Consider the following 25,492-nt stretch of genomic DNA (forward strand, 5'->3'; position numbering starts at 1 on the left):
ACATGAAACTGATCACTATGGTAACGGGGAGCACGTGGCCACGCAAACCCACATGAAACCAATGTCAGGCGAAGGCTAGACCGTCTCATTTTGCAGCAGTTTTGAGCAGCCTACCCGGCCCAGCAAGGATGTGGCCTCTGTGGCCCAGCTAGGCTGGGTCCTCATGAGACACAGCCAATGTAAGCATTGTAAGTAAACATTAGCTTTTCTTTTTTTTTCAGTAAGAGGTTTTTATTTAATAGAATTTTTGGACAAAAAAATCGCAATATATCGCAATATATTGCCTTGCTTACAGTATCGCAATATATCGGGATATATCATATCGTTACCCCCCTGTTATGATATGTATCATATCCCCAAATTCTTGCCAATACACAGCCCTAGTTCCTTGGATTAATTATAATCTGAATATAAGCTGTAAAGATGGAAGCTGAGCTGCATGTGGAAGCTCATTAACTGAGGAATGAAAAGTACATCAGTTTGTCTTTCTTTTAACGGACAGAAAATGCAACTTATGTTAGCCCAGAGAAGCTGCAACTGGCTGTTTTATTATCAAAATCATCTATTATTCATCTTTTTCAGTCATTTGGTTTGGATAATGTAGAGTTCAAGTTAATGTGTTCAAATTGTAGATTCTTTTACAAGTCCCGCCCAATAAACAGCACAGCGAACTAACTACAACTTTAATTTATTCAGTGTTTTGAAGCAGCAACAAATGAATAATTGATTTATTATGGCTTTAGTAGTTAATTATCAAATTTGTTGACATCCTAGAGATCTATTAAATAATTTCCTGACCAAGTATCTTAGCACTCTTGAGGAAAAAGAAAAAGATCAGATTAGAGACTTGCTGCAGGAGGATTAACATGCTCGTTTGTGCCACAGTGATTTGACAGACCGGGTCTAAAGAAGTTTTAAGCACATGAATCCTCTCTCTGCCTCTTGTGCCTCTCCTCCTCCAGAGTCCGTGAGGAACACGCCCTGCTCTGAGCCCCTCCCTCCCCCCACCGCCTCCTCCCAGGTCTCCTGCCCTTCCGAGATCCTGGCCGACCCCGAGGGCAGCTACCACGGCTCCACCACCACCGAGGAGGAGCCCAGCTACTCCAGCAACCTGCCCCCCCACCGCCCGGCCCACCCGCACGCCCACGCCCACCCACTCAAGAGCTTCGCCGTGCCTGCCATCCCGGCCCTCAGCCATCCATCATACGAGTCCCCCGCCCTGCCCAGCACCCCTCTGCTCGCTCAGAGCGGTGAGCGCTCCCATCCAGCACACACACACACACACACACACACACACACACACACACACACACACAGTTTACCTGAGGACAAATCACACAACAAAACTGATTTTTGTGCATGAGCTAAATTTGTATATCTATAGTGTTTTTCAGTTTAGCGATATTTGCAGATGACATAAAGAAATGAATCAGTTTAACAAAGTAAAATGATGAGCTCCAGTGCCAACACACACAAACTGTAAATGCTGTTAAACTTAAACATTTTAGTTTAGTTTTTTTTTTTTTTTTTTGTAAGACCGTCTTTATCAGAGACGTGTCTCACTGGAACCTAAAGGATGGTTTATACCTAAAGAAAAGTCCTGAAAATGTTTTGTGATCAGTGGTGGGCAGCACTAATCAAAAAATTTAGTTGCACTAACCCTAAAGCACTAACTCAAATATTTAGCTCCACTAATTCTAAAGCACTAATTCACTGCAAACTTTAACGAAAGCTAATTCTAAAGCACTAATATAACTCAGTTGACCCATGGAATATTCTTCAAAGTCAACATGAGACAATAATTACTGTGTGCAGAGTATTGTTAATATGCCACCTAGTGGATAAGTGAATGCACATGAACAAAATGTGACAGCTTTCACCCTCAGCTGGTAAATATAATGTTAATAACTGGGTGGGAATTTTTTACTATCCCACAATTTGATTCTGATTTTTGGGGCCACGATTCAATTCAAAATTGTTTTTTTTTATTATTAAAATCTGATAATGTGAGCCCATTTTGTTGTGTTCCCAAAGTGCTTCATCTTCATTTTGCAACCCTTGCACACAGTGAAGCTCATGTCAAACTCAAACTTATTCAGTAAAAACCAAAATGAGTCCAAATCTTTGCAATCAATGAAGACAGGGGTCAGTTGAATCTCTTTCCTCCAGTTTTGTAGTTTCCTCTTTGTTTTGCTGCTTTCTGTGCATTCATAGCTTCCAGAACCGTCAGGACGGCTCACGTAGTTATAAGATGGAGTCTGACAGCCATTGGATTTGCTTGATTTTTTTATTTTTTAAAATACATTTTAAGACATTTGAAATCGATTCCGAATCTTTGTAAACGAGAATCACGATTCTGATGCGAATCGATTTTTTTGGTGCAYCCCTATTAAGAACATTTAAAGATCTCAGTTCGTGTTCCTAAATTCAGCCCATAAATTTAGCAAGTGCTAATCCACTAATGAATTTTAAAAAGTAGCAAAAGCCCTAAAGCACTAATCAGGAAATTAGTTCCCCTTTTTGTGCTTTAGGGGAACTGTGCCCACCACTGGTCATGACGATGCTTGAAGGAAACTAAGTCTTTTTGTTCTCACGAGACCCCCTGTCAGAGCGTTAGTCTCACTGGGGTGTACGCCAAGTATTAAGCGATTGGTCGTAAGTTTGTAGGTGTGTTTATGATGTAAAGCGGCTGCAGGAAAATACAACAATCTTTACAACTGTTCCAGCAAAAGCACTTGTGAAAGGAGATGGCAGCGTTCTGTGCGAGGAGGAGACGGTGTAGAGAAAAGTTTTGTCAGTGTCAAAAAATGATGGTGATCATCTGTAAAACAGCTTCTTTACTATTAACCACAGAAATACCAGCTCTTCCTGGGTTTTCGTTTTACAGTGAAGCAGTGATTTTTGCACTGGGTTGCATTCTTAGAGAACCCATGAATCGTGAAAAATACCCAAATATTGCAGTCAAGAGACGTCCTACAGCATGTTTGGGGTGACATCGTAATGTGGTAAGAGCCAAACAAAAACAAACAAGAGACAGGACAAGAACTGTGATGTTTTTCAGAATATTTCTGTGGCCATTTTTTTAAACTAGTCAGAGTTGTGAGTGTGTCAAACATTTCTCAGTTCAGTTTTTGTGAGTCAGAAAGTCTGAGAGCTGTGAGACATCATAGTGAGGTGTTGGAACTAAACTGTGACTGATCACCGGACCTGACCGGTCTTGACCACGTCAGCAGCTCAGCCCGGTTCTGATCCAGGCTGGGCTCCTCGTCCAGCAGCTTCTGCACTGTTGTGATTCCACACCGCTTAATGCTGGATGACAACATTCATGCTGCAAAAGCGGACATGGAGCTTGGTGTGAATCCAAGAGTTAAAATTGATTTTCTCGCCATTTTGTTTTCAACTAGTCTCCATCAGCCTTTCAAAACAAAAGTCTAAAAGTAAAACCAGTCCAGTTAGGTACAGTCAGTGCTACTGTATGCTGATAAAATGCAGGTGAGTCAGATTCAGATCCTCTGATCCACTTCAGATCACTTCATCTGGATTGTGTTCAAGGAGGTGGATGAAGAAGAGAAAAATATGTTCCTTATGTTTTTGACAGAAGTAATAATTCAAACACAGAGTAAAACCAGAAGTACACAACAAGACTTCCTCCAGCGCTCGCCTGATCCAGACCCATCTCTAACCGCGTGTTTCCGTCTGTCCCACCCAGGACCCCCCACTCACCCCCACGTGGTGAAAACAGCCTCCATCGGGACACTGGGGAGGACGCGCTCACCGATGATCGTCACCGTGCCGAACGCCCCCGACGTACCGGAGACCAGCAAGATGCTGGAGGACGTGGACAGCGTGAGTACAGCGCCTCACTCTGGCTAATAGTGGTATGACAGGCCTGATGATGAGGATGGTGGTGAGGAAGGTTTGACATGTTTGTCTTTAAGTCTCACTCATCATAGTTTCATGTGTTATATAATCACTTGTCTGATGGACTTATTGTAACACATTTTCTGTTTTCTCTCTTTTTGTTCTTTTTCACTTCAACTTCACATTTGATTTGTCCGCTTTTCACTCATTTACCTTTCAACAAAACCTGGAATGGTCTGACTTCATGGCTCCTCTTATCTCTCGCACCACGTTTATTTTGCTCCTCGATGTTTTGCTTTCCATCCGCCGCCTCTTGGTTTTTTGTTTTTTAACTCGTCAGTGTCATTGACCCGCCTCCCAGCTCGCCTCATCCCACCCATACAGCTCCTCCTGTCTGCTGTGATAGATCCCTGACTGACCCTATCCTCCTCTCCTCTCCCCTCTTTTCTCTCTCTCTCTCTCTCTCTCTCTCTCTCTCTTTTCCTTCCCTCCTTCCAGGTGCTTGCCTCCCTCCCCCCCTGCCCCTCCCCTGCCCCCCGCAGTAACCCTGTTCCTCTCCCTCAGAGCTACGAGCCCGACGAGCTGACCGAGGAGATGGCCCACCTCGAGGGCCTGATGAAGGACCTGAACGCCATCACGACAGCGCCGTGAGCACCGTGGTGCCGGAGGGGGGTGGGCCACACACACACACACACACACAGAGCGCCCCCAAACTGAAGCTCTCTGGAGCCAGGAGGCTGACGGACAGAGAATGGCCTCTTGTGCCTAAAAGGAAACTCCTCCTCCTGATTGTTTCTCTCCTGAGAGAGAGGAGGGGGAAAATAACAACAACAAGAAACAAACCTCCAGACTGAACCTTCTGTTTGGCTCACCTTACTCAGTCTCAGGAAGGAGACGGTCATGAGACGTAAGAACAAGATGCTTCGTCTTTATACGAACAACCAACAATCTCAGAGACGATGAACTTTTTGGTCGCTTTTAACTGGAAGATTGTGATATATATTTTTTGTTTGTTTTGGGGGTTTTTTTTCCCACAAAAAAAAAAAACCACGTGGTTTGCATTTGAACTCTGGAAGGAGACGGCTGATTTGGTGTCTGCTGGTTTTGATGCTGGTGCTCGCGCAGCCCGGTCCTACAACAGTGTTTGTTCGATTGGTGTTTTCTTTGTGCATTTTGTATCTATTGGGCCGTTTCAGTGAAGTGAGCATTGGATGTCAGCCACTCCCCCCTTTTTACCAACCTCCTATTATTATTATTTTTTTATTCTATTACCCTCGTTTGTCATTTATTGTGCCATTTTTATTTTCTATGCTATTGTATTTTTTTACACACATATCCTTATGAACATGTACATAAAGTTTTGTTTGTAAGCTGCCTCCTTCTTTTTGATGTTTCAGTAATATTTAGATTTAGATTAGAGCCGAGTCCTGAGGCTCGGTTTTCATATCAGCAGTGTGTGGGGGAGAGGAGCCGTTTTCGTTGTCCGCTTCGTTCATAAAAAAAGCTCGCGGGTGTTTTGTGTCGGCGGCGGGAGCTCCGTTTTCCTCGAAGCCTTACCAACGTGTTGGAGTGTCGGACCGCAGAGGCGACTCAAGATGTCACTGGCTTCTGTGGAAGCTCTGGCGTYACTCTGCGGGGACGTTGACGGGATGGACTACCAGTCAGGGTTATCACAGACTCAGGGTGCTGACCCCCCACCCCCGCCTTCTACACACACACCTCTTCAATCAATCAGATGCAACTGATTTTTTTATACGCTACGGTCGACYGGATGTGTGTGTGTTTCCAAAAAAAACCCAACATTTGGTTTCAGTGTGTTCTGCTGAAGCACCAGGGCATTCTTTTTAATTTTTTTTTAATTTTTCTGTTGTTTCTTTTCCAAAACCTATACAATGCAAAGATGTTAGCCTTTTGAAAGGGACTCCCTGGTTTTATTATTTTTTTTAATATGGTAGATTTTGTATGAAGAAACACAAATCTGCTGTAAAAAAAATGGAGACAAAAGATGATCTATAAACTAGTTTTTCATTATCTTCTTACCCAAAGAATTTAGTCATTTTCCAAAGTCATTTCCTCTACTTTTTTGTGAATACCATGTTTTTGCATAAATGTACATCATCATGAATGTCAGTATAAATGTAAAGAGATTTTTGAACTCTTGAGTTAAACGAGGAGCACGTTTCAGAAGAAAATGATTCAAAAACATTGTTTGGGAGGAGAGAGAGAGAAAAAAAAGGGCCTGACTCCATTTTTTTGGGAAAGCGATCTCTTTGAGTTGTAAACAGTTGAACCTGTATTGCACTTTTTCACGGTTTTTCGAAAAGTACATTTCTTACATATCTTGTGTTTTAAATATCAGAAGCTGTTTGTGTAACGTAGTGTCCTGAGTAAGCAGCAGGCAGCTGGTCTTATGTTTGATTTTTATTTGCTGATGAGATGAGATGAGCTGAGGAGTCGAGGTTTTTTTTGTTTGTTTGTTTGTTTCCTGTGTGGCTCATGATGAGGAACTCTGTTGTTCTGCTTGTTCGTGTACAGAGCGTTCTTTGCTTTCTGTAGAAGAAAAACAAATCTGTGGCTTTTTAAAAAAAACGAAAATGTTGAAAAAAATGTTTTTTTATTGGTGCTCCTATACATTGTGTATACAAACTATTATGAATACTAACAAAGTAAATGTTTCTCTTGTCTTTTTTTTTTCAACAAACATATTCAAAATGCTGCATAGGAACTGCCTTTTCATTWTTTGAAAGTAAAAAATAGAAAATTTAAAAATAACTCCAAAGAAATCAGATTAGTTAACATCCATCACTGAAAGGTGAAAAGGTTTGTACTTGTTTGCGTCTGTTAGCAAAATATTTCACGAACCACATGTTTGATTTTAATGAAACTCTTAAAAAATAATTATTGCTTGCACATCTATACCTCATTAACTTTAGTTCTCCACCTGATTCAAGATGACTGCCACAGCTAAGCAACCTTATTAAACACAAATATAGATACAACTCAGTCAGTTTGACAGATATTGAGCTGGAATTTGATGTGGTAGTAGCTGACAGTCATCCCCAACTAAGACTCTGAGTAATCACAGATCACACAAGATTTTAAATGAGTACTTTGACATTAACTGTTGATATAAACCCATTTTGTCTGTTAGCAAAATAGCTTGTGACCCACTGAAGGGATTTTAATGAAACTTTCAGGAAGTAGTCACCATATGCACATCTACAACTGATTAACTTTTACACCAATAAAATTCAAGATGGCCACCACATGTACTCCTCATTACCAAACACTAAAATGGCGGTAAATCAGTAAATGTTTCACTAACAGCTCATTTAATGTCTTTGTTTAAAACATTGGCAGTAATTAAGAGTTAACCCTGTTTGCAAAATTGTATTGGTTTCCCAGAAACCATTATAGTTTTTTTTTTCATCAGACGATTATCTTAATTTAAAACTCTGACATGTCACTCACCAGAGTGATCTGATATGTCAGTTTTTAACATTTTGTTGAAAATGTTTTCTGAAACGTACATTTACAGGTTTTCAATTAATTGTCATAGGAGAGATGATAAAAGTAATGAGTTGGTTGTGATAATAATAACAATAATAGTAATTAGTTGTAATGAGGTGTTTTGAACAGCAGAGGGCGCTGCTGGCAGCAGACAGTCTTTCGTCACTTCCGGTGTGGACGTCTCTGCTCTCAACACTCAAATATGTCGGCCAGCTCGGATCGGAATCCACCTCCTTTCCCTGCAACAGAAGAGCCAGAACCTGGACTGTCCGACATGGCAGATGGAGACAGCGATGAGGGAGAGGACATCTTTGTCAGTAACGTACGTTTTTAGCTGTCATGTCGATTTTTATTTTATTTTATTTTACATGTCGGCGATGCAGCGCGTGGAAGTTCATCTCCTTATCTGATGATCTGACCTGCATCAAATTTAACTGAAACCAGCTGACGGTGGACGGGAAATAATAATTTTACAACAAAGACTGGTATTAGTTATGAAACTGGGGTGACGTTAATATTTCGGCGCACAGTTAGGTTAGTTAAGTCTTCGGTGTTGAGTTTTTGTTTTGTTTTTGAGCTTGTCGGCCTCTCCTGTCCATTAAGGCCAGTTTAGTTTGGTGTTCACTCACTGGAGTTTGTCGTTTTCACTAATTGTGTGAAGGTTTGTATTTGCTAACCCAGATGAGACTCTTCTTACCTTTGCTTTCAGTGGACAGCCTCCAGTCAACACATTGTTTGTGTTGTTGTTGTTTGTGTTTGTGTGGCTCATTGGTCTCCTGTTTGCAGAGTAAGCCGGTATCTGTCAGCCGAGGAGTTTCTCAGCCGGAGAGGGTCACTGAGGAGCCTGAAGACCTGTTCAGCGAGGACCAGGCCAGACCAGCCAAGCCCAATGGGGTTCACTCTGATGAGGACAACGACCTGTTTGCAGGTCTGGACACTGTTTCCTCACCCAATGCGTCCGCTTTTAAATACTAAACATGACTAGAGCTCAGCCACGTTTTACAGATACTGAGCTGAAACTGAGTGTGGTTGTATCTGAATTATTCTCAGCACTCTGAGCTCAGCTGTAGCTGTCTTTTAGCAGAATAAATCATAAAACACTTGATAGATGCTCGCAAAATCAAATGACTCAAGTGTTGACTAACACAGCAATGACTGTTTCTTCTCAGCACAGGATGATTTCAGTATAAAGTCTGGCATTAAAGGCAGTGGAAGAGCTGCACCTTTATCCAACATTTTCAGCTTGTTCTGGAGTCGTCTCTTCCAGATGTTCTGGGAGGATTCCAAGATGTTTCCAGACCAGCAGTGAGACGTCTCCTGGGTCTTCCCTGTGACATGCCTGAGGCCCCTCCGTGAGGGCCCGGCACGCTCCAAACCAAAACAAACCGTCGACAGGCCGTCACGCTCGACATTCGTTTTCACACACACCTTTCACAGACACACAGCGTCGAGCTCCTAGGAAACCCCTCCCACTTCCGTACATGTCACTGCACGGGATTTCTTCCCGCTATAATCTTTGCTTGGAAACAAAATAAATAAATAAAAAGTCTCCGCTCCAATATTTGTCTTTAGTTTGGCAACAAATCTGTCCCGGTTAAAGCGCCACAGCTTTCGGCAGATGGGTTCCTCCATCCTTGAGTTTTGGCCCATTTGGTTATTTTTATAAATGTCTGCTTTCGGGTACAACATCCGGACTCTGGGAGTGAGTAGTTGAAGCAAAATTGTCGTGCTTTGCGACGATGAGAGCCAAGCTCAGATGGAGAATGTGGAGGTCTTTAGGGAGGCGTCCAGGGGGCATCTTTACCAGATATCTGGACCACCTCAACTGACTCCTCTCAACGTGGAGGAGCAGAGACTCTACTCCGAGTCTCTCCTGGTTAACTGAACTCGTCCTGTCTAAGGGAGAGTCCAGCCACCCTGCAGAGAGAACTCATTTCCCACTGCCTTGACTGTGAGGTAAACAGAGCTTCACCTGACAGCTCAGCTCCCTCTTCACCACGAGGCCTCAGATACACCTTTTAATCTCAGAAATCTCCTTTGTCTTTAAAAGGTCAGAACAGATGAGATTTTTCAGTTCATTTCAGTTCTTTTCACTCTACAAGCGTGGAGAGTTAGAGCTGGAGATTTTTCACACATGGAAATGTGTGAGACGTCGTTTCTAAACTGGGAAGTAAAAAAGGAAAAAAAAGACAATATGCAAAAAAAAACTTCACACAGGAAGTTCATGTTTTGTATACAGCGTGGCAAAAATCACAGAGGAGACAGAGGAGCTAAAAACTTGATCGCTGCACCGTCGGTGGAACCAACTACCTGAGCTCCTGCACTTTGTTAAATCTAATCAAACTATAATCTATAAATAAATGTTGACTTTTTTTTTTGTGTGTGTGTGTATATATATATATATATATGTATGTGTGTGTGTGTAAAAGTTGTCACGTTGAGAAATTGCAGTGTGTTTATTTTTTCGTGTTCTGCATTGATTGAAAGTGTTTTCTTTCCACAGAGGCACATGCAGATAGAAGCTCAGGCAAGTCCAGCAGTTCGGCTCAGAAGGAGCTCCCCGCCTCCTCGTTGGCTCGAGGCCCTGCAGCCCTGCAGTCCACCTCCTTGGAGCAGGTACGRACCTCGTCTGGGCTAAACTCTCCCCGTGAACCATTAATGGATGCATTTCTTTTGTTTGGCCTGCACCGTGTTTGATGGCTAAATGTGCAAACTGTTTCCAGTTTAATTAGATTTGTGTGACTCTGGTCTGGTTCATTGCAGCTGGAGGAGGATGAATCTGGGGACAGTTTTGACGTGGATGTTGCCGTCACCAACCCAGAGAAAGTCGGTCAGTCTATTTGTGTTTTTATTTGGAAAGTGCAGTGATACACTGAGGACTTTCACACTTTAATTATTTTAAAGTAAATTTTCTCATATTGAAACCTAAATACTTCTCAAACATAACGTCATCTTTTTAGGAGATGGCATGAATGCATACGTTGCCTACAAAGTATCAACCCGGGTCTGTATTTAAACATTTTTAATACATTTTTACATAACTGTTCTAGGTTATTCTCATCTCCTCTTTTCTCTTCCTCCAGACCTCCTTGCCCATGTTTAAAAGTAAGGCCTTTACTGTAAGGAGACGTTTCAGCGACTTCCTGGGTCTTTACGAGAAGCTCTCTGTCAAGCAGTCGCTGCACGGCTGCATCATCCCACCACCTCCTGAGAAGAGTGTCGTAGGTGGGAACACCTGTGTAAAGTTTGCATACGGTGTCTCTTGCTTGCTCGTCTCTTGTAACGGTTGTCTGAACCAACAGGAATGACTAAAGTGAAGGTGGGGATGGACGATCCATCATCAGTGGAGTTCGTGGAAAGGAGAAGAGCGGCTCTGGAGAGGTGCCGATCCATCCATGCTTCCTTACCATGTCGACATTAAAGAGATGACCATTATTGTTTTCATTTGATCCTGTGCAGGTATCTTCAGAGAGTTGTGTCCCACGCACTGATCCTGCAAGATCCTGACGTTCGGGAATTTTTAGAACGAGACGATGTGAGTATTTTAGGTTTAAAGTAAAAAAAAAATAAACAATAGCTGTGTGTCAAAATATTTTAGATGTAATCGTTTAAATTTAATGCGAAAGTAATTTAAAAAGTGCTGTTTGTTTTGATTTTTAGCTACCCAGAGCAGTAAACACTCAGACACTCAGTGGAGCCGGTTTCCTCAAGATGATCACCAAGGCATCAGACGCTGTCAGCAAGATGACCATCAAGATGAATGAGTCCGACACTGTAAGAGGACACAGTCACACTTTTCACTTTCACCCTGATGTTCTGAACTTGTGGGGAATAAATCATTGGTTTGTCAGATTATGGAAAATYTGTTTATACAGATTTTAACCAACTTCACAGTGGAGTGTTTGGTTAGCATGCATGGTTAGCATCCTCTTACAGGCCTAATATAAATGTTATGTTATGTGATATTAAACAGAAGAATAAACCCAAAAAACATCATCAGGTGCAACAAAACCACTGACTAGTTGTAACATTAAGCATTATTTGACAAAGATTTGCTTCAACTATAAAAATGATTGTAAAAATACTGTACTGTTTATAATATATATTTGTGATGGAGGACAACAGAGCTGCTTCATGGAGGGAGAACCTCAGCTTTAGCCTGTTAGCTTTCGCATTACCTCCCGAGCTAATTTACTCAGCATTACCTTTGATCACTTCAACCGATTTACTGTGCAAAACATAGAAACTAATGCAGAATTTGTCACATATTATAGCTTTTTAGCATTGACTTTAGTTTTGGTCTCAACTGTAACCCATCATCATCCTCACCAGAATAATTTCATAAATAACAAAATGGCTATGTGCTTAAGTGGAACATGTAATAAATCTGTACTATTTTTAAAGTAAACAACTTTTAGTAACACAGAACATATTAAAGGCAACATGTAACAGCAGTCAGAGATCCCTTTAAGGTTTAGGATTGTGAGTTAAAATGGTCCAAAAAGGTTAAATTAGGACAAAAACAAGCTGTTATTTGAAATACTTTGGTCTGTTTTCTATAACTGATATGACTCAGGACAAACAGGTCTAGCAGTAAAAGCTGATAAGTCTGTGTGTTTCTGTTTYGTTGTGCTTCAGTGGTTTGAGGACAAGTTTCAGGAAGTGGAGGCAGAGGAGCAGCAGCTGAAGAAGCTTCATGCTGTGGTCGACTCTCTTGTCAGTCACAGGAAGGGTCGGTTTCATGTTTTCAGGATTTCTGAGTAGATTATTTCCTGTAGTGTAAAAAAAAATAGAATAAACTCAAACCAGCAGATGTGACTCAAACAATTAGCTTAATTGKTTTTTCTGTTTCTCCTTTAAACACCAGAGCTATGTGGAAACACGGCCATATTTGCCAAAAGCATGGCCATGCTGGGGAACTCCGAGGACAACACAGCCTTGTCACGGGCCCTCTCCCAGCTGGCTGAGGTGGAGGACAAGATGGAGCAGCTGCACCAGGAGCAGGCAGCCAGTGATTTCTTCATCCTAGCAGAGCTGCTTGCTGACTACATCCGCCTGCTGGGTGCTGTGAGGGTGAGCTGACACCGAGGCCGTAGCATGCCTGGGAAAAATAAACCGGAGCAATGCCAGGACTAAAACCACTGACTAGTTCTAAAAGTATGCATCGTAGTACAAAATAATAAGTCTGGAGTTGGTGTACTCCAGTAATCTTTACAATGTTTTCTGCTGCCTGTTCAGCTTGTTGCAGCATCCAGGTGAGAGTATTGTGACTAAATAGATAATGATGTCAACAGGGGGGCTTTGACCAGCGCATTCGAGCTTGGCAGCGATGGCAGGAGGCTCAGAGCACGCTCCAGAAGAAGAGGGAGGCCGAGGCCAAGCTGCTGTGGGCTAACAAACCCGACAAGCTGCAGCAGGCCAAAGAAGAGATCAGCGAGGTAACGGATCCYGTGACCCAGCAGTTCCTGCAGCCCAACACGTATTTACAGTACACCAGCAGAACCTGTCCTGACTTTTCTTTCCTGGACCAACTCTATTTACAAAACACTGAGGATAGCACGACTTGATGTGCAGATTACAACCATCCTGGACAAATGAAAAAACCTTTTTAACTCTTTCATTCATTTTTAGTGCAAACAGGTTCCTCATAATAAAAATAARCTCATTTATTACTGATCCGGCTCCCAAAGCAACCAGTACACACAGTTAAAGTGTCCACTTGATTCAAAGCAGGGAAGTGTGAATAGTTTTGATGCCTGTAGGTATGTTTTCACAGGTGAAACATCTTAGCCTCTGTAGCAYCAGTGCTGTGAGCTGCAGAAAGCTAACATGTCTTATCTGCAGCAGACAGAAGCCATAGCAGTCCTCGAGGGTCACTGTTCTGCTCGTCTTGTTYCTCCAACACAAAGAATGGTTGTTTAACCGGCTTCTGCAGAACTTGAAGAGGTTGATYGGTCCCTGACTGAGGAGCGTTGGAGCAGGGAAACAAGTGAAGCCTGCAGGGTGGCCGGCCCCTGATCTAACTGCTGCTTAGAATAACCATTTAGGATGAGTTTATGCAACACGTTTTATCAGACAGATATCTTAAAACAAACCTCGTTAGATTTAAAAATCCCAAACGTTTTCTGAAACTTCTTAAAAAGTTTGAGTTAATGTGAATGTTAGAAGCTCACAGCGTGTTGGCCCTGCTTTGAGCAGCCATTAACTCGAGTTGCTTTGTGAACTTCTCCCTGATTCTCCAAACTCTGATTGCTCTGACTGCTATTTGCAGGTAAGATACTGACTACTCTGAAGCACTGCAGACAACCCTATTTAAAAAAAAACTGAAAAAAAAAATGAACTACCCCTCTAATTCAGAGCTCTGCTGCTCTATTTTACCTAAATAGGTCATTGTTGTGTGAATAATAGCTTTAAGGCACTCTGCTGTTCCATGAGTTTTCACTTATTTTCCATCAACTCAAGATCTTGATGGCCAAGTGACAGACTCATGGTTCTGTAACGTGCTCACAAAGACCTCCAGTCCACTCTGGTAATTCACACACACACTCTGCCCCTGTGACTACCTGTGTTAGCTCAGAAGGGTAACAGTGGGTTAACTCTACCCCTATTTGTGTCTTTGTTGTGTCTGGTGTTTTTACCATCATTTGACAGGTTGTTTATCCCTGTAAGATACAATGTTTACATTACTGAACATGTGGGTGTTTCAGTCCTCATGTTTAAAGTTCTTAGTTAAAACAATATTAATAGTTTATTCTTTTAATTTCTAAAACAACCTGCTGGAAAATGGTGTGAAATATGACATTAATGTGTTTGTCCTTTCTCCTGTTTGTCCTCAGTGGGAGGCACGAGTTACTCAGTATGAGAGAGATTTTGACAGGATTGGCATGACTGTACGCAAAGAAGTTCTCAGATTTGAGGTATGTAGATAAAGGATTGTTTTTATCTCGTACTCCAGCTTGGATCTTATTCTTCATCTTGAGAGAATCTGCAGAGATAATAGCGTACTTTCTGTAGACGCTGTATGTTTCAGCTGCATTCGATCCATTCTGAGCACTTGCAGTGTAGGAAGTGCTGGAAAAGAGGTCATTGTAAACCAAGTACCTAAACATTGTGAAATGGGACTTTTGAAGAATGGGATTGGGTTTCTGAGTCCGGAGGTTTAGTGTCGAGAGGGAAGCTTTCAGCCATTTTGGAGGCGTGTTTCTCAGACCTGTATTTCAACACMCTGGACATCAGATACCCAGGAATTCTGCAAAGACAGACGTTCATTTTCTTCAGAGGAATAACGTCGCTGACTTTGGCTTTTCCTTACGATCACATGTAGCGCCATTATGAGACTGMCTTCAACGATGTTCAGTGAACAATTTAGAAAACAATGTTTGCATTTCTTAAAAGGGGTATTATGTATTTTCCAGGTATATAGTTCAATTCTATACCACAGTCAAGTAACTGTCACTTTCAGTTGTGAAAAAGCTGTATCAAAAATAAAATTGACTTTGCATCAAAGCCTATATTTAAACACATTGAATTTGGCCTCTGTCCTCCTTTTAAGAACATTCTACCATTTCTTACACTCCCACTTCAGCACGTCTTCACAACAGTGCTTCTTGCTGTTTMCAACCTTTCATAGGAGTGTTGTATTAGGYTTAAAAAGAAGCAACRTTAGATAATATCGGTTCTGGAAAAAGGCAACTCAAGATACAGTTGAAGCTTACTCGAATGTTACCATGTTAGACTCTGAAAGTACGTTTTCTGAAGAACTGGAGCCACGAGAGAGAGAGAGAGAAAGTCCTACAAGATGTTTCAGCTTGGTAATATATCTTACAGTCATTCTCATACATATGTGTGACCCATCACATAAAAAACAAGGATTAAGTCCAAAATTGGGATGTGGAGATATAGGCAGATATAGGGGTTTTGATTTAAACGAGTGAAAAAATTGCATTGTGTCAAAATATAATGAATTAATGCCAATGTATCATTTGAATGAACTGTCTAAAATATAATCCAAAAAAACTTATTGAAGCATTTTTTTGAGCAATAACATCTAAAAACCTGATTTTGAGGAAAAACACCTTTTTTTAAATTTTGAATTTTTCCCTCTGAGCTAGCAATGTTTTTGTTTCTTTCCAGCTGGGAAATCTTAATATACAAATACTCTCTGAGATTTCCTCTTTATATTGACATAAAAAATGACAAAAATTTACAAAAAATTAGGATTCAGACCAAAGAGTATTATCACAATCAACGAGACAAATTAAATCATATCTCTGGATAAGCTTGTGGTATCAGAATGAACCAGTATCAAAATAAAGCTTTTAAAGCCAAGAATCTGAAAATGTGATTAGATTTCGACCAAATTTGACTTAATCCTCATTTCTTAGGTCAATGTTAAGCGAAGAAACTATAAATATAGATCCACCATTTTTAAGATACATTTTGGTGGAGGTGTGAGGGAAGGGTGCTCTAGGGGAGGAGCTTTGTGTAAATAGGCGGTGCTTCGTACCAGCAAGCATTTAATCAGCTCCACATGGCTACAGGAGATTCAAGGATTTCTCAAACATGCATGAATGAGTCAAAGYAACACTGGGTATGATTTTGATGAGACATTATAACAGGATATAAAATCTATTTTAAATAACGGCCCCCCCTTTTAAAGAAAAAAAATGTTTTACTAGTTATTCTTCAGAATAACATCCTTCTGCATGCTCTGTGGAAGAATTTATGCTCCACTAAAAGAATTTCTGCAGCTGGCTTTTCCGCTGCCAAAGATCTTGACGTGACGAGCAATTTGTCTTCACAGAAAGAAAAAGCCAAGGACTTCAAGAGCCAGATAATCAGATACTTGGAGGCAATGCTGCAGTCTCAACAACGGGTGATTATTAAACCAAATCAAGTGCATGTTCAGACATTTTTCACATATGAATGTCTCATCACGTGATTTAACCCATTTTGTTCCCTTTGGTTTGGTTTTCTTCCAGCTTATAAAGTTTTGGGAGGCGTTCCTGCCTGAGGCCAAGGCAATAGCTTGATGAAGTGGGAGATTTTTTTTTATTTATATAAAGACCCAACTGCCTTTTTGGACACTTCTGCCTCTTTAGCGGGAACTGAGAGGATGATTTTGCAGCACGCAAGAAACTTCCATCCATTCTTTTCTTCTTGTCTTTTTACTTACAGTTTATTCTCGTATCTTGTACAGAACTTTGATATAATAAGCTGCCGCCTTTTCACAACAGGTCTCTGATGTACTCCCTTGTTTATGTTTTTTGATATTAAGACTACATAAAAACAAAGTTCCAGCTGAGATTAACTTGTCTGTAGTATGTGTGTGCCTCACCGTCCTGTCAGTGGGAAATGTATTTTTGCTTAAACAAGTATGTTGAAATGTTTATTTTGAGGTACTCCCCTAAGTATCATTGTCTGTAGTTTACCTGAGAAGATAGCTGTATGCAAGTAATTACACTCCAACAACTGTTTATTATTATACCTTCTTCTTTTTGGTGCAGTTTTTACTCAATCATGGCTGATTAATAACTGAGGAAACTGATCTGAAGTTTTAGCACACTCCTACAGAATATATAATGAATTCAAAAAGCATATAAAGATAAATATAACCAGGTTTGTCAGAGCTGTTTAAAAAAAAATGCAATCGTCTTCATTGGTATTATTTTTTTGGTGTTATATTTACTGAGTAACGTGTTATTAACCATGTTTGACAACAGCTGTTACATTTAATGTGTCGGAGAAGAGTGCCCATTTGATCTGGAGCTCTAGCAGTGATTGTTTACTACATGTACAGTGCTTGAAATGAATTATAAAAATATTGTTATTGTTTGTAACCCACTTTTCTGATAAACTGGTTAAAAAAAACATTGACAGATATAAACTGCCATTTGGATGCTGCGGTCCCTTTATTTTCTGAATCTGCATTTCTAGGTGTAGTTTATGTCAGATTTACGCAGGAATGTGTTTTTATTTTTGTAACCACTTTGCGTTCACGCACACATTTTTCCTGGAGCTGCCGGACAGGCAGATGTATAAAATAAAAGTTTAAGTTTTGGGCACTACTTTTGTGATTTCAGGTTTTGTGTCCTTGTTTTTAGATATGAAATAATTTTGCAGCACAACTGAGTGACACATTGGAGGGGGATTTGGAAGTATGTTTGAGTGAACACCTAGAACGTCATATGAAGACAATGGTTGAAAATTTGCAAAACCCTGTTCTTGAAATGCATGTGATCAAATGAAAGCTGCATGGTGTTGCACAAGTGTCCAAAAAATTATTAGATCAGGGGTTCAGGAACTGACTTGACTCGGTTAATGAAAATTAGCTAAAGGCTGGCTGAAACTAATGGTAGCAAATTTGCAAAATAATATCTTAAAGCAGAAAAAAATGCTGAAAAAAAGCAAAATTCTAGCCAAAGTTAAAAGTAGCAAAACAGTTGCTGAAAGTTAAAAGTAAAATTATGGATAATAATGGTAAAAGCCTAGCTGAAAGCTAAAGGTAGCAAAAGGCTGACTATAAAGCATCAAAAGGTTTCCAAAAGTTAAAACTAGCAAAACTAGTGGTAGCAAAAGGTTGACTAAAGCAAAGAATTGCTAAAAGTTAAAAGTATCAAAAGGCTGTGCAGCACAGACTTAAAAGCTAAAGGTTGCAGAATAGTAGCTAAAAACTAAAAGCAGGTTTTAAAGAGAATACCCTTTTATAGGAATTAAAAAGACATATCTGGAAAATATTTATATTTTTATCGGTGTAAAACAAAAGTTAAAAAATCTATAGAACCCATTGAGTGATCTGATCTTTTTAATATACAACAGACCGAAAGTTTGGACACCCTTTTTTTTTTCATGACTATGAAAATTGTAGATTCACACTGAAGGCATCAAAACTATGAATTAATTATATACTGAACAAAAAAAGTGTGAAGCAACTAAAAAATATGTCATATTCTCCATATAAGACATATTTTCAGTTGTTTCACACTCTTTTGTTCAGTATATAATTAATTCATAGTTTTGATGCCTTCAGTGTGAATCTACAATTTTCAATGTCATCAAAAATAAAAAAAAATCTTTGAATGAGAAGGTGTCCAAACCTTTGGTCTGTACTGTACATAGGCAGTACTTAATGCTGCTAGTTGATCCACTGCCTGGCCAAAAAATAAAAAAATAAAGATTTGCCACCTGGATTTAACTAAGGTCTATGATGTSGGGTGGCTGCAGTTGGTCAGGTCCAGGTTCAGCAACAGTTTGTGCTCAAAGAATGAGGTCAGCTGACCTGAATATACTGAATGACCAGGTTATTACATCAATGGATTGTTTCTTCCCTGACCATATTCCAAGATGACACTGCCAGGATTCATGGGGCTGGAACTGTTAGAGTGGTTCACAGGGAGCATGAGACATCATTTTCATACATGGATTGGCTCCACAGAGTCCATGGAGAATCTTTGAGATGTGCTGGAGATGGTCTGATCTGGGGRGTGGGTGGGCGGATCTTCCCGTGCGGGTGCCCCTTGGGGCTCTGCGCACGGGATTCCTCTCGGGCCCTTGGGCTCTGGTCTTCCCTATGTCTGCCTCGTGTCTTGGGGGTTGGGTCTCGGTCCTCCACAGTCACTATTAAATATTCCATTGAAGAAATCTTGTATATACACACATGTTCACAACTGCTYACAGACAGGTGTTCTGATCCGGGGGTTCTGACAGGTCACTGAGTGTGTGTATATGTCTGTGTGTATATACAGACAATATTTATGAATGTAGGCATGTATGTACTGTATGTATATCTTTATATATGTATGGGTATGTGTATATTTTTATATATGCCCTCCATGTATTTATCCATTTATTTTTCAGGTGAGCGGACAGATGTTGGGTGTGTGGTCCTGTGTTTTGTTGGTGTATATTTAATATACTTCTAATCGCTATTTCAATCTTTCTATCTTTCTAATTACTTCTCTCTCTGTTTTTCTCTCTGTCTCTATTTTCTCTTCACTTAAAAAAAAGTCACTGATGATGAAGAAATAAATAAACTAAATAAACTAATATTTGGTTTCATTTTCTACTGAAGTGACAAAAAAAGAGATGTGCTGGAGAAGGCTTTGTGCAGCGGTCAGACTCTTAACATCATCAATGCAAGATCTTGGTGAAACATTAATGCAACACTGGATGGAAATAAATCTTGTAACATTGCAGAAGCTTATTGAAACAATGCCACAGACAAGCTGTTCCCTTAAAGGTTCCAACAAATATTATTAGAGTGTGACCCTTTTCATTGTTGGTGACCTTTTTTTCCCAGACAGTGTAAAAATGGATGAAAACGTGGTCTTGTGTGTATAAATCCACTGATCAGTTAGCTCATCAACCAACTCAAAGGATTTACAAACAGGTAATTCCAGGGAAGCCCATTTCAATCAATCTGAATCCTGCAAATAAAACAGTCCAAACTTCTGGTCTGTACTGTATGTGAATGTTTAAAGTAGCATAACATGCAAAAGTAGACTAAGATTGAAGAAAAAAACGTAACTAAAATAATATAATATTGTGAAAATATTGTTGATGCTAAATAAGTATCCACACAAAAAAAGAACAGTTAGGTTGGCCTCAGATGTCAGATCATTATCATCATCATGAGGGTTTATAATCTTATATCCCATCATTGGTGGTGTTGGCTTGATTAACAGCCCGGTTCGGTTTGACCTGGAAGTGTGCTCTGTGAAGCGGGCGGTGCCGTTTTTCTACATCCGCTGTGTCCGAACCTTCCCCGAGCGGCGGACGAAGAATGGAGAGAGGCGCTAACAGTCGCTAGCGCCGAACACCAGCAACAAGAAGAGGCGCAGAAAATTTCACATGAAGCCCCGGTGTCCGTCCGCGTCTGACGTGACTCACATCCGAGCTGTGCCCTGCTCTCCTGGATCTACTGCCCTGGAAGGTCAGTCTGGTGGGTTTAGTTTGCGGGGGAGTTAGCAGAGCAACGCTTCTTAGATTTTTTTTCTCCCCCTTTTGCTATTAGCTCATATTTTTGTTGCTAACTGAGCTAATTTCCTTGTTGCGCTCGAGCCAGCTGTCACCTAGCCATCAGTTGGCGTTCGGCGTAAATAAAAAAAAAATATTTTATATCGTTTAAACCACTCTTTTAAATGGTAAACAAGAAAATATTCACGTGTTTTTTTTCCCCCCACATAATATATTTTAGGTCTTATCAACTACTGTGGCTAAGAAATGTTTTGCTAACGTTAGCTTTACGGCTAAGTCATGTTGGATGTTGGCAAAGGTTAATTTGTCTTCGTCAATGGTTTATTCGTTTCCTGATTGATATGACCACCTCTTGTGATAAAGCASCACGCTGTGCTTTGTCAGTGAAACAATCCTGTTCGTCTTCTTGTTTTAGTTAAGCTCTAGGCCTAAAAATAATCGATCTCCTTCCTGCCTGCCTTTCTGAMTAACATTTCCCCACAGATAGCTTTAGTTCTTACTTCACACTGCTCATGGTTGGGTGTTAATCTTACACAGACACTGGGAAAATTAGGCTATTTTGACTTTTAGCTTACAGGTCTCCAAAAGTTGTATTAAACATGTGCTGAAGTAAGTTTTGTTAGGGTGCAAATGTAGTAGAAGAAAAAAAAGAACCTTCAAGCGAGTCTGGTAAAACTTGCAAAACGTGCATTTCCTTAATTTGCTGCACTCAAAATATTAACTATTTACAGATGGTTAGTTCATTATGTAAAATAATAAGTTCTATTTTCATTTGTTCGTGCAACAATGAGATAAAAGCCAATATTAAGTTAAGGCTTCACCTTAAAGCATATTACTCAAGGTGATTCACATGCATTTTTAGTTGTACTGGAAATACTTCAGTGTATTTTTAATTGTTTTTGCAGTCTATTTGAAAATATAAACATTGAGAAGAAATCGTCTTTGTCGGGGGATAACATCAGACCATTCTTGTGAATGTGATTGCACAGAAGTACAGTGTGGTGTTGGAGGTATAAAGAGTAACCTGGAAGCATTTAAACTGCCAACAAGTCGTTTTGAGAAGCGGCAGCTGGTAGTTGGCACCATCACCACCACCACCACCACAGTGGGAGTCTGCTCAGTTGGCAGGCCCCCCCTCAAAGTCTGATCTTTCCACTGAAGGTTAATCACTGCACTGGGAGCAGTTTTGTTTTTATTTATGAATTTAACAACCGTCGATGCATTAGTCGTTTTTAATTCCTGTTAATCACCCAGAATTACTTCTGTTTTTCTGACTATTTTGAGAAGTAAAAATTCTAGACCATAACCAAGGCTTATTCAGAATTTGAGTGCTTTATTGTTTCTGAATAAAATATTTATGCTGCATGGTTATATCCATTTGCTTAAACTTTTAATTACGTTTTATGTTCAGTTTCAATAAAATGTGTCTCTTTATCCCATCTTTTAATATCCTGCTTCTTAATTTTCAGAGCTCAACTGAGAAATAAGACACATTTAGAAGGTTATCTAAACGAAAACTAGTGATTTGATAAACCTGAGGTCATTACTTTTTACCATTTCTTTGTTAATGTGAAAAGCAGATTATTAACAATGAATTGTCTCTTTTAATCTGGCTGGTTTGCAACTCTCAAAAATATCAGTTTATAAGTTATTGTTTACATATATTGTATTAGGTTTAAATGGTCAACGGTCTTGATTTAGCCTGTAAAAGAAAAATATTTCATACTTGAACAGTTAATTTAGACTAATACGTTGGGGGGGGGGGGGGGGKWTTTTTCCAAAGGAATTTAGAGATGAAAGAATCCAGGGATCTAAACCAGTCAGGTGAAGGTTTATTTGGTATCGTTAAGAATAAATAATTTATTCTGGGTAATACCATCATTTTAATTGAAGCAACTCTTCCCATAAGTGATATGGGTAGAGATTTCCATCTAGTTAGATCATCGTCAATTTTCTTTAAAAGCGGGATGTGGTTTAATTTTATTAAGTCTTCCAATCACACTATAGAAAACTAAAAACACTACAGAAAACTAAAGATAAGGGAGGACTAGATCTTCCCAACTTCTACCACTACTTCATTGCCAACAGGTTACAGTCTATCTCAAAATGGATAAATCCTAGCCAATTAGACGAATCCTAGATTGACATAAAACAAACACTGTGCCATGATATTAGGGTTTCAGACCTTCCATTCATTAGCATAAACATAAAACATGTTTGTTTCAAAAGCATTAATATCAGCTCATCTCTAACAGCGTGGTGGGAATTTCTGAAAATGAACAGTTATTTGTCATAAATAATTGGGATTTCCTTGTTACACTATTGGTGTTAATAATACCCATTTGACATGGTGTATTTGTGTTGATAATTAGCACTTTAAAAAAGTATTTTACATGTGAGAAGGAATATCAGTCGAAGAAAAAAGCCTTTTTTTCCTATAAGGATTTAAAAATAAAACTGCAAATGTCATATATGCCCTGAGCAAAAGGCAKCAACACATTGAGACAGAGCTACCTTTTTACCAGTCACCTCTGCTGGACAAATTGTGTGAAATTACAAATCTTTTCTTAATCCTAACTTGTGGTTTTCTATTCTAACAGGTAAATATTGATGATAATGCAAACATGATCATTATCTGAGACAGTTGTGTCTAAGAATGTCCTGATTCTTTTGTCCCCGTTCATCATGTTGGGTCTTTTTTAGGTATTTGCTATTCCAAATGGTGACAAAAACCCACTTCCTTTTCCTGAGCGATAAATTCAGCCGTCTGTTCTGAAATCCTTTTGTACTTATTGTCTTGTGGAAACTTGTCTCTTCTCTTTACAGTTTCCTCTGAAGTGAGTAGCTTAGCTCTGTTAGTTTTAGCTAGGTGAACTCCGTGAGCGTTTAAATTTTAACATTTAATTAAATCAATAAGAAATTCCTGGATTGTAAACATTTCAAGTAGGTACAGACCTGCTTTCATTTTGTATTTTAAAATATTTCCACTGCACACATGTTGTCACAACTTCTTACATCAGCTTAAGACGCAGCTGATGTAAAACCACAGGCGGTAGGCCAACAACAGATCAAGAGCAGTTGTCAATATGACCTGCTACTTCAATACCAATCAATAAAAATTATTTAATTGGCACCCCTATGTATTTTAGATGGGTTTTAGATATTACTAGACTGTATATACTATAATACTTGTGTTTTTTGTAATAAGGTAAAAAGTCTTCAGTTAAAGAAACAAAAGTTTGCACACATTTAAGAAGGGAATTAACTTAATAAATCATCTGAATTCGTTTTATTTCTGTCTCCTCCCTCTGAGGAATGCACCTCTTTTAAAGAGTTCCAAAAGGTGTTCACCATGACATACATCCTCATTCATCAGGTTACATGGCACTTTTTACAGGAATAAAAGCTGGGGATTCCCCCTCCCCACATCAAAACCAAAAGCTACCAGGAATAACACGATGCAGTCTACACCCTGAACATGGTGTCAGCTCAGCATTTGCAAAGGCAGTTGTTGTTGTTGAAAGGTTATTGCGCTAGTTAGCACAACAAAATGTCAACTTTAGCTTTTTCATCTAATAAATAAACATATTGATAAAATATCTTTAAACACTACACTACATTGGTTTTACAACACATACTTTAAAATGCCTTTACACCTAGAGGTTACAGAAAACTTAACTAATCTCTTTGTTTTTGTTTTTTTTTAAACAGTAAATCAATTGTTCAACTACTACACCAGCCCTGACTACTTGGTCAGGGCTGGTGCTGGAGCTGGTTCTTGAATGGCTCTTTAAAAATACAGTAAGAAACCAGTTTGTTTTTTCACAGAGATCCAACTTTCAGTCATGTCTTTACATCACATTAAATGTCTGCTCCAGTAATTTATTGTTGCTCCTTCTGTAGTATTTTGAATGTGTGAGACGTGGTTCTCAGTCGTTTGGCGCTACTAGCCGGAAAGCTGAGTTCACTCAGGTTGTTCAGGGTTCAGTAGAGACACTTCAGTCTTTAGAAACACAGGTGAAGCTGTGCTTGTAGAAAAGCTGCTGCACAGCGTCCTGAAAGCGCCCTCCTCTTTTATTCGAAGCGTTCCACTTTTTCGCTGGAGCTGTTTGCCACTGAAGTTACTTGGCCTAGAAGTTACGTCGGGCCCGCCAGTAAACTGTTTCAGGGGGACACCTTTCTGTGTAGCACCGCTCAGTGTGCATACAGGGCAGCACAAAGGACAAGCTAGCGTCGCTGTTTTCCTGACGATGATCTTTGCTCGACACTCTCCCTCTACGACTGTACCTGCCTAATGTCTACAACAGTGGTTCCCAAACCTTTTCTGATGGGCCCCCCTTTGGTTTATAAAAATAATTTCATGCCCCACAACTACACACACGCACACACACACTTGTTTCTCGACCCCCCCCACACACACACACACACACACACAGTCTCCAACCACATACACAGATATTTTGTTTTTAAACTCATTTCAGTTTATTTCTCACCACAAAATGTTCTTTAACATTTGAGCTAATGAAAGAAAACTGAAAAAAAATAGATTGCAAGAAATTAAAACCTCTTAAAAACATCTTAACAGTAATTATTTAAGTGTAATATTTTTTAACTTTGTGAAAATATTCAACTTTGCTTCAATAAAACTTAAAAAAGTATTTGTGCAAAGTGGGTTTTTAAACATAAACAACACCCTGAGAGGAAAAAAATAAGTTTGTTGATTAAGAATAAATCTCCATCAAAAACCTGTCCTGACCAATAACGTCTGAGCATTCCCCCCCTCCACCTCCCCTCCATTCAGTCAAGCCGCGCCCCACCTGCAATGACACTGCCCCCCACGCTTTGGGAACCACTGGTCTACAACCTGACAAAGGAGAGAACGTGACACAAGGTACAGCAAAAGAAAAAAGTAAAAAAATAACTTCTGTGTTGCAGAAAGAGAGTAACTTCAGCTGACCGTGGTTTGCTGATCAATAAGCAGCRTTTGTACATTTTAGCATCAGCTGAGCTGTGACGGAAAAGAAAATGCAGTCAAATACCGCAATACTGGGATAATAGTTTGAAAATATTGTGATATAAAATTTGGATCATACCACCCAGCACTGGGCTGACCAATAAGGAGTGTAACCACCTTCTACACTACCCA

General features: G+C 39.8%; 3 protein-coding genes across 17 annotated transcripts in view; all 3 read left to right on the plus strand.

The window, feature by feature from the left end:
* Positions 1–6,536, plus strand: part of neo1a (neogenin 1a) — a 254,016-nt gene extending 247,480 nt beyond the window's left edge. For 7 of the 10 annotated variants that reach the window (XM_014001596.1, XM_014001597.1, XM_014001589.1 and 4 more), the window contains 3 exons: positions 963–1,250; positions 3,710–3,846; positions 4,360–6,536. In XM_014001596.1, coding sequence (XP_013857050.1) covers positions 963–1,250; positions 3,710–3,846; positions 4,360–4,512 — 578 coding nt within the window. In that variant the 3' untranslated portion in view covers positions 4,513–6,536. The other 3 variants (XM_014001593.1, XM_014001598.1, XM_014001595.1) reach the window with 2 other exon arrangements.
* A 997-nt stretch (positions 6,537–7,533) lies between these two features.
* LOC106512991 (sorting nexin-1) lies at positions 7,534–17,438 on the plus strand. Its single transcript, XM_014001599.1, has 15 exons — positions 7,534–7,693; positions 8,158–8,299; positions 9,875–9,987; positions 10,135–10,201; positions 10,332–10,375; positions 10,455–10,596; positions 10,674–10,752; positions 10,831–10,906; positions 11,032–11,145; positions 12,010–12,103; positions 12,239–12,444; positions 12,666–12,809; positions 14,208–14,288; positions 16,175–16,246; positions 16,353–17,438. Exons 1-15 carry the CDS (start codon positions 7,574–7,576, stop codon positions 16,401–16,403), a joined length of 1,545 nt encoding a protein of 514 aa, XP_013857053.1. The 5' UTR covers positions 7,534–7,573; the 3' UTR covers positions 16,404–17,438.
* Positions 17,439–20,081: 2,643 nt separating this feature from the next.
* csnk1g1 (casein kinase 1, gamma 1) overlaps positions 20,082–25,492 on the plus strand; it is a 42,764-nt gene continuing 37,353 nt past the window's right edge. For 3 of the 6 annotated variants that reach the window (XR_001309742.1, XR_001309743.1, XM_014001601.1), the window contains exon 1: positions 20,082–20,302. The gene's annotated coding sequence lies outside the window, so the exon portion shown is untranslated. The remainder of the gene's footprint in view (positions 20,303–25,492) is intronic. The other 3 variants (XM_014001603.1, XM_014001602.1, XM_014001604.1) reach the window with 3 other exon arrangements.

Source organism: Austrofundulus limnaeus, unplaced genomic scaffold (assembly GCF_001266775.1).
Source record: "Austrofundulus limnaeus strain Quisiro unplaced genomic scaffold, Austrofundulus_limnaeus-1.0 Scaffold9, whole genome shotgun sequence".
Lineage (NCBI taxonomy): Eukaryota > Metazoa > Chordata > Actinopteri > Cyprinodontiformes > Rivulidae > Austrofundulus > Austrofundulus limnaeus.